This window comes from Penaeus vannamei, chromosome 4 (genome assembly GCF_042767895.1).
Source record: "Penaeus vannamei isolate JL-2024 chromosome 4, ASM4276789v1, whole genome shotgun sequence".
In the NCBI taxonomy this organism is placed as follows: Eukaryota; Metazoa; Arthropoda; class Malacostraca; order Decapoda; family Penaeidae; genus Penaeus; species Penaeus vannamei.
In genome coordinates, this window is record NC_091552.1 from 18603792 (window position 1) to 18613791 (window position 10000).

Consider the following 10000-nt stretch of genomic DNA (forward strand, 5'->3'; position numbering starts at 1 on the left):
ATATATGTATCTATTCATATATGTTTTTGTCTATATTACATATATTTGTATAGATATTCGGCGTATCCAATCCTATTTTGTAGCAAATACACTTGCTTATTTTGTCCATATAATCAACGTTGAGTGTGTCATTTTAATGAAGAATCATTAACATCAATAGGTGGATAATTAAAAAACAAATGCTTATCGGTATATATATACAGGTATGTACTCATGTATGTGTGTTTGAATATATATTTGCGGGTGTTTGGATTTGTGTGTGTTTGCGGATGCTTGGGTGTATATATATGTGTGTATGTATATATATGTGTGTATGCATATATGTATATACATATATATATGGAAGGATAGATACATATATCATATATATATATATATATATATATATATATATATATATATATATAGATAGATAGATAGATAGATAGATAGATAGATAGATAGATATACACATATTTGTGTGTAGGCGTACAAGTCTGTGTAGCCAGATACAGATACATATAGATGCCCATATATACACACACCCTTTAATCTGCAGATATACCCAGGCTCATTGTTAATGCCATCAGGCTACACTACCTGGATGCTGATGTAGACCCGCTTGTTTGAAAACATAAGTCGCTCTATACACGATGTGCTGGCGATGATGCTCGAGATGCACCGCTACGTTGTGCCTCGTCTGGAAAAGGTGAGAGGACGATAAATAGGAGATAGAGAGAAAGATAGTCTATGTGTGTGTGTTTGTGTGTGTGTGTGTGTTTGTGTGTTTGTGTGTGTGTGTGTGTGTGTGTTCATGAGAAAGAGGGAAGAAGGGAGAGAGAGAGAGCGCGCACGCGAGAGAGGAGAGAGAAAGGGAGAAGGAGGACGCGTGAGAGAGAGGGAGGGGGTGAAATAGAGAAGGAGATATGGAGGGAGAGAGATGAAAGTGAGAGGTAGGGAAAGGGTGAAAAGAATAATAATTATTAACAATAATTTAGTTTTATTCCATTTATTACATTGGTTATTCTCTTTATTGTTGCTGCTAAATTACCCACTGTGTGTAAGGAATGGCTGGGGTTACCATCCACTGGCGGAGCGGGAATTGAACGTAGGCCAGAAAGATTGCTAAACTAGAGCGTTACCGCTACACGAGAGAAAGAGAGGAAATAATGGAGGGAAGGCATAAGTGAGAGATTAGGAGAGAAAAAATAAGTATATAAGAGTTCGCATAAGCGCGTGTGCGTGTGTTTATTCATCTTCGTACACAATACCAATGTATATTCAAATGAATCTATCTGCAGATTTCGAAGGCCACGCGAGTCATCGTGCTGTCCCAGAGCCGACAGCGTCCTCACACCCTGTACGAGTTCAACAGAATGGCGGCCTTCAGCAACGCGAACCTCGAATGGAGTGAGATGACGTTCCTGCACTTCATGCGAGCCAACAGAGAAGGCCATGGCTTCGTCCCTCGAGCCGGACAGCAGACAGACTCCCGGGCCAGCGAGCACGGACCGAATAGTCAGGGATCGTTCGACTGGAATAATAATGCACGGAAGGTTCAGCCATTCACGCAAGATCGTGATTTCGGCAACCAACTGCATGACAATGGCGCTGCAAACGATGGAGAACACCTTCCTTGGAACGACAGTAGGCACGACCTAAGGCCAGAGGACCACTCAGTGGTCGTTCAGGGACCATCTAATTCCTGTAACGTCCACGCCGGGACTGTGGTGGTGGGACTCGAACCTCCCGATCAACCTGGCGGAGACCGAGGAGTGCAACGAGTTTCACCGTCGAGGGTTGGTTGGCGACGTGGCCTACACAGGTCCTCCTCTCGTCTGCAGTGACGATATGCACGCGGGACCGGGTACGACGTATGATCTCGTCACCATGTTACTTAACCTAGCATGTAATTCCGTCTTAGGGATGTCTGAGACATTCTGTTGCACATGATCAACTATTTACATACACGCATACGCACACTGTGCCCGCGTGTTCGCGCTCGCGCACTTGGGTATGTTTTTGGAAATACATGTCATGTCCCCCAATTACTCTCCCTCCCTTCCCAGACGGAGAAAGAGGATGGATTTCGAAACTGTTGTCTCGTCTTTTAATGAAATTTGTATACCGTGAGCGGAAGTGATGACGGAAATAACGAGATAGCGGTTATTTAAAGATATGATAGCGTCCGTTGTCGATAATAGATAGAGGGAAAGAAAGAATAGTGATAATGGTGAGAAAAAGATGTAGAAGGAAGGGAAGAGAGGAGTCGTAGACTAGTATGAGATAAGGGCAAGAGGCTAGTAGGGTAACAGTAAGAAGGCTTTGGTAATAGTATGTGTGAGAAGGAGGAAAGAAGGAGGCTAATACTGTTCTCGATCCATCCTTAGATATCTGTTTTATGTCTTTTGTTACCAATACATACATTGGTTTATAGCTGACGTTTTATTGTATCCTGTACCATTGAGTTGTAGGATTATAGTATGAAAACTATATTAGGTAGAAGATAGAATATGTATTGAGAAGATATTCGTTCTCATTCATACCTTTCTACATTTGTCAATATGAATACGGTTCATGAGAAAATATGTTTTATTTTCTTTGTTAAGGAAAAAAAGACGAATCGACATTATTCACAGTGCTTATTGAGTTTATGAAGAAAAGAATAATATTTTTATGATTCATATTTTGGATCTACAAAGTGTAGCTACTTCTTAGTAATATATATATATATATATATATATATATATATATATATATATATATATATATATATATATATATATATATATATATATATATATATATATATATATATATATATATATATATATATATATATATATAAGTTTGTGTGGGCGAGGGAATGGACATACATATGTATGTATGTGTCAACGATGTTATAGTCATTATCAATATCATCATCAAAGGTATTGTCATCATCAATATCATCATGACTATCATCATCACCATTAAATTCATCATTATCATCAACAGAAGACTCACCATCATTGTCATCACTATCAATGTTACCGCCATCACCATCTTCACCATCATTACCATCTTCAGTATTATCGACATTATCAGTATCATCACCATAATCATCACCCCACCATCATCATCATCACTATCACCATAGCCCACATCATCACTATCATTACCATCACTACTGCCACTACGTATATCACTGTCATTCTCACCGCTCTCTTGTATCCTTGACGTATGCCACATCTCCAACATAGGGTATACAGGTATGTTTTGGATGCCAGGGTCCAGGCGGATGGTTCACACACTGGCATTACTGTGATGGACCTGGAACTGCGAGGAGTACCGTAGTGTATATCATGAAATATATAGATAGATAGATGGATAGATAGACAGATAGATAAAGGGAGAGCAAGAGGGGAAGGGAAGTAGAGAAAGGGAGGAAGGGAGGGAGAGAGAGAAAAAAAAAAGAGTGAGAGCGATATGATATTTATAAAATGATGTATGATAGTAGCACAATATGTTTACAGTATAACTCTTTCGTAGATTAGGTTATCTTTTTGCAATATAATTTTCTATCTGAGAGACAATCTGTTATCATCTGTCACTTAAAACATGATTCACCATTTACTTAATGATCTTGCATTTTCATACTTTTAACATTTCCATACTATTAATCTGTCTACTGATTCGACACCTGTAAGAACTCGTGTATATATATGTATATGTATATATATATACAGTATAATGTATACGTGTGTATGTGCATATACAAATATATACATACATACATAGATATATTTGTATATATGTATATATATGTATATATATATAAATATACATATACATACATATATACATATGTGTGTGTATATATATATATATATATATATATATATATATATATATATAGTATATATTTGTGCCTATATGTATGTACGCACATTGATATATAGGTAAACAGAGAGATAGGTAAAGAGAGAGTGAGATGTATGCGCAAATATGTGTTAATATATATAAATATGTGTGTGTGTGTGTGATTATGTATTGTATGCATATATATCTATATCAGTTTATTGATGTATCATTCTACATCTATAATCCTCTCCCTATTTATTCACCACTACTAAAACACTAAATTCAAGTGTGTGTGTGTTTGTGTGTGTGTGTGCGTACGTGTGTATGGTCGCCAAGGGCAAGGTCTAGCCGAGGGCAGGGCGGTTCAGTACATAAGTTCGCATAAATACACTTTCGTGTGTTTACTCCTGAATTTTCATAATATCTGATATACTTCTCTCTATCTCTCTCAATCTCTTTCTGTCTGTCTATATCTATACCCCCCCCCCTCTCCGTCTCTCCCATTCATACAGGAAAATATTTCTTCTCTCCCTATGGGCATGTGCATTGATACATAATTTTTCCTTGTAGTTTCTGTTATTCTAATGTGATGTGTATTACTGCTATGTAACTCCTTTCCAAATAAATTCAGTCTATCATTCAAGCTATTAGCACGAACGGTGAACAGATACTGACTCGGAAATTAATTCTGTATCTAAAAATAGATATATAATTTTTCCTCCTAGTGCGTGGCGCGCTATGTCTTAATGATGTCAATAATGGCAAATATCAACACTTCATGGAAATTACGGATTTCCTTATCCTCACGATCATTATTCTGTCCACAGAAAACAGGAAAAAAAGTTATAGGTAAGGAACATCACGGAATGTGCAAAAACAAAATTTTGCATTCATTTTCCTCTCCCCAGATTCAGGTAAAAGGTGGCCAGCAGATCTATCAGCAGAACAACCTGTAAATAGTTGTCTTTCGTTATATATTGTTAGACAGTGTTATTACTGCATGTTGTTGCGGAGCTTAAAATCTGGAATGGTACTGTTTTGGTGGGCTTGTTCCCCTTAATACGAATCCAGAAAAAAAATATTGCTTTACTGCGGGTCCAAGCAATCCATTTATCAGATAACTTTCCTCTTAACTGGTGCTCCATTTGATCACAGTGTTTAGCCTGCTCTTTTCTAGCGTGATGGAGCTACAACATCGATGTTTAGTTTTGGCAATTGTGTGTTCCTCAGTGGTGAGCTTTTATAAAGTTATATCCACTGAAAAAGGAGATTATTACAGACCTACCACTACCTTTGCAACAAGCACGAAGATTTCAGACGTTGGCGTGTGCCGCTCACTATTCACCATTAATGGCGTTCCTACCAAGAACGTTTTCAGCCTTGTTAAAACCAGCGAGAACGGCGTCCTTGTGAACGAGAGCGGTTTCCATGTGAATCCCGGGACAAAACCCAGGGCTGCCGTGACCTATGGCGAGGAAGAGATCGCTGCCGCTGCCAGGGAGGTTCGGCAGCTGGTGCACAAGAGGGAGTCCTCCTCAGGGCCTGACACGGACGACTATGGCGTCCTCGGCGCCCTTCTGCCCAAACTCGTGTCCTTCGCGCACCCCGAAGGAGAGAAGGAAGCCCCGGCCGGAACGAAGCAGGCTCAGGCGCGGCCGCACGCCCGAGGGAGGAGCAGAATCGACGCCGGTGGAGGCGTGTTGCCCTTCGTGCCGTGCGTCATCGCGCCCTACGACCAGCCGGCCTCCTTCGCCGCCTGCGTCAGGAGGAGGCTGGAAAGAAAGGGCTCCTTCTGGATCTACTTCATGGGGGATTCCAAAATTAGATACGTGTTCATGAATTTATTGAAAAGGACTGACGAGATATTTCGCTACAAGATTGACTGTAAGGTGTGTATTTTATTGTTAAAAGATTTGCAATATTAATGTATGGAATGAGAGGAAGTTATTATTATCATTTCATTCTGTCTGCATTGTTGCTATCATTGCCCTATTTATGTGGCGATACACATACAGAGACATATACACACCACGATATGTTTTTATATGTGTATACCTATGTATTTATATACACACGCAGACATATATATATATATATATATATATATATATATATATATATATATATATATATATATATATATATATATATATATATACATGCATTTATATGTATATATGTGTGTGTGCGTGTGTATACATACATATAAATACATATATATATATATATATATATATATATATATATATATATATATATATATATATATATATATATATGTATGTATGTATATCGTGTATTCGTGTCTGTATACATATACTTATATTCGGTTATGTATTTGTATGTATATATATATATATATATATATATATATATATATATATATATACATACACACACACACACACACACACACACACACACACACACACACACACACACACACACATATATATATATATATATATATATATATATATATATATATATATATATATATATACACACACACACACACACACACACATACACACACACACACACAGACACACACACAGACACACACATATATATATATATATATATATATATATATATATACATATATATATATATATAAATATATATATATATATATATATTCATATATATATGCCTACATACGTGCATATATATTCATATAGGTGTGTGCAAATGTGTATGTGTGCATATATATATATATATATATATATATATATATATATATATATATATATATATATATATATGTATGTATGTATGTATATATATATATATATGTGTGTGTGTGTGTGTGTGTGTGTGTGTGTGTGTGTGTGTGTATACAAATATATTTTGTGCATATATGTGTCTGTATATATATATATATATATATATATATATATATATATATATATATATATATATATATGTGTGTGTGTGTGTGTGTGTGTGTGTGTGTGTGTGTGTCTGTGTGTGTGTGTGTGTGTGTGAGTCTGTGTGTGTGTATGTATATATATATATATATATATATATATATATATATATATATATATATATATATATATATATATATATATATATGCACATACACATACAAATAAATTGTGTACATATATGTCTGTGTGTGTGTGTTTGTATATATGTATGTGTGTATGCATGTATCCATTAACGTCAGCCATGGTCTAACCCGCCGCCAGAACGAAAGCCTGACGTACCCAGAGCTGGAGAGAAGCCTGACCAAGCTGATGTGGGACAATTCGGAGGTTTCGACGCCGCTGTTTCCGGGCTTTCGCATCACCAACAGGTACGTTTAAGGACCAAGGGGTTTGTGCTTTGGCCAAGGGAGGGACCGGGAGAAGGGAGGGTATAGCATACTCCACGTGACCGTATTCAGCAATACAGCATATTGCATATTATGCCATGTTGTCCCAATACCGCGTGGTCCAGTTTGCTTAGCATGCCACAAGGCCCGTCTATGCTGCGTGGCCCAAGGGACGCGCGGCCCGCTTACGCTCGCTGGCGCCGCTGGTATAAGGAAGGCCAACATTGACCCAATAAAGGCATGAAAACCGCCAAAGAAAAAACAAAGCAAGGGGCCTCGCCCCCCTCCTATAACTCTCACACTTTCCTTCTCTTTAGGTAGCCAGCTACCCCTAGCTTCAACCTCCCTCCTGCACTAAGGAGCCCTTAATTCCTCCCCCTTTAGTCCATTCAACGCCCATTCTCAGACCTTCAGTGATCCTTCCCGTGACCGGGCGATCACCAAGCCATGTGGCCGCGCCCAGGCTTGGGCTCGCTGGCCTGGGCTCCCGTCAGCACCCCCAGCTACAGTGCGTTCTTCTTATTGCGATTCCCGTGTATTCATTTACAAGTGCGTGTAACTCTTAGAAATAAAGAGGACAGCAACATCAGTGTTTCACTAGCCGCGACCAGTCGCTTCAAACTACACAATATAGAAGGCCTTTTAGAACCTTTTATAGTCTGGTGGCAGGCGGTGTGAGCTTCAACCTTTCGGCCTGAAGCACGACTAATCATCTCCGAAGAAATAAAGACTGCCTGGTCAAAATCATCGCGATATGAAGAAGAAATCTACAAAACTACGTAAGTACACATATGGGTCAATACTTTCTTATTCCTTTCTTCTTCCCCCATAAATGTGTTAAGCAAACCGGTCCTACGTTGGTTTTGCAGGTTAGAAGTGCAACTTTCTGTCAATTATCTTGACCTGAGGTCACTTACTCAGGACAATGTGAGATCTATGGTCACAAACATTGAAATATCGTTCAATTTCTCGCATTTAGAGATTTATTCATATTGTTTCAACTTCAAGAATTTAAAATTTGTTTGAGTTTCTCTCAAGCTGAGGATATTCTTTTTGTGATTCGCAATCACTTACGAATTCTGTGTATTCCTTTCTCTTCTTGTACGAATTTCGTTAATTGATTGTAGAATTTCACTCGTTTTGGACTCTTTGGTTTATTTTATTCTCTTATTGATTTCGTTATTTGCACTCACTAACAACATTTCATTTATTTCTCTGTAGTGAACAGTTAACCCCCACCCCACCTCGACCTCACTTTCACTTACAGTCACAGGCTGGGAGGAAACGTAGTAGTTATGCAGTCATTACTATTTAGGTGACATTCTTTTGGCGTAACGATCTTCCCCTTTCATGGTGCCAAAAATGCATGGGGTTTCGTAATGAATAATAGGTCGCAATACTCGATGTTTGAGAGTAGGTATAATGAAACCGAAGCATAACTCATTCGATCGACATATTGATACATATTGAGTCGGTGTGAGCCCCGTATAACCGTCTGATTAGAGAAAGGACTAGGGTTTAAGCTCGAATTAATTCGCTTAGTAATTACACTCTTCTCACCTTTCTTTACCGCTTGCATGTCCAGAAAATTCCGACGATTGTGTGATTCGCGAGCTGTAGCCGCGTGCGCCATTCACAGATTGTAGAGTAAAAGACTAACATAGAATTTCGAGTCTCATTTAGTCGCTTCATTTCGTTCAGGTAATATGGGTAGAAGGGAACCCACTGTCGATGAAGGCTAAGGCACTCTTTACATGCGTAAGCGAGATATAATACCTCAGTCTGTCAGATTTTGTAGCGTATCCGTAATTACGATTAAATAATCGGGGATAACGTAAAAAAAAAAAAATATGGATGAACTGGGATGCTTGCATTGCGCAAGCTTGCAAAAGAATATTTTTTCATGTTACCAGTCATAATTGCATACGTTAAGTCGCATATCATTTAATGAATTCTTGTGGTAATTGAAATTATTGTTATTCTAACATATTAAAGATTATAACATTTGCTAAAATAAAAGTTAAAATTCTTTTTTGTGATCCATTTTTCGTGTGAGCCCACTCTCTCTTCACGCTATTCACATTCATATTTACATACATACACACTCATACACGCAGTTCAACAGACACTGTAAAATCAAATCTTCATCAATAGGATTTGTTGTGTCGTAATTGCAGGTTATCTCTTTTACCCGCGATGTTGCTGCCATGATAAGTTAAAACATACACGCAATCATTTCACACACTCTTCTATGCAGTTCGACAGACACTGTAAAATCAAATCTTCTTTTATAGGATTTGTTGTGTCGTAGCCTATGGGTTTTCTTTTGCCTTGTGGTGTTGCTGATCGTGATTAGTGGAAATGAAGCACTTACAATTTTTTTTTTCCTTTCTGAAATGACAATCGGTTCAAGTTATCCTTGTGGGTGCCGATGTCATTTCCCTTATCTATTTTCCTATCTATCTGAGATGGTGAGTAGTTCGTCAGCTCGTGAGAACCGCTACTCTCCTCTCCCTCACTTTTCTTCTTGAAAAATACAAAATTAAAAAAACGAAAATAAATGAAATAACCTCATTAAAAACAAATAATATAAAAACATCGGCTAAGTAGCACTTGATTAACATCCCCCCTCTCTGTTGTTTATCTTTTTCTCTTACTATTTTGCCCCTTACGTGTATGAACTGGTTCATGATGTATACAATGGACGTGGATATTCGACACGGCATCAAAGCAGCAGGATCGCCTTGCAATGCCGTGAGGCCAAGGCAATGCCGTGAGACGAACATCTCCAGAAGATCGCCGCAGGCCAAATGACGAGGACTCGCGACTGCAGGCATTAAGCCGCCCAGATAAAAT

The 10000-nt window shown here is 38.2% G+C and overlaps 1 protein-coding gene across 1 annotated transcript in view; it reads left to right on the top strand.

Moving 5' to 3' along the window:
- Positions 1 to 4991: 4991 nt before the first annotated feature.
- The window catches only part of LOC113806648 (uncharacterized), a 9264-nt gene continuing 4255 nt past the window's right edge, over positions 4992 to 10000 (top strand). The window contains exons 1-2 of the mRNA XM_027357811.2: positions 4992 to 5711; positions 7020 to 7126. Of these exons, the coding sequence (XP_027213612.2) occupies positions 5004 to 5711; positions 7020 to 7126 (815 nt within the window). The 5' untranslated portion in view covers positions 4992 to 5003. The remainder of the gene's footprint in view (positions 5712 to 7019; positions 7127 to 10000) is intronic.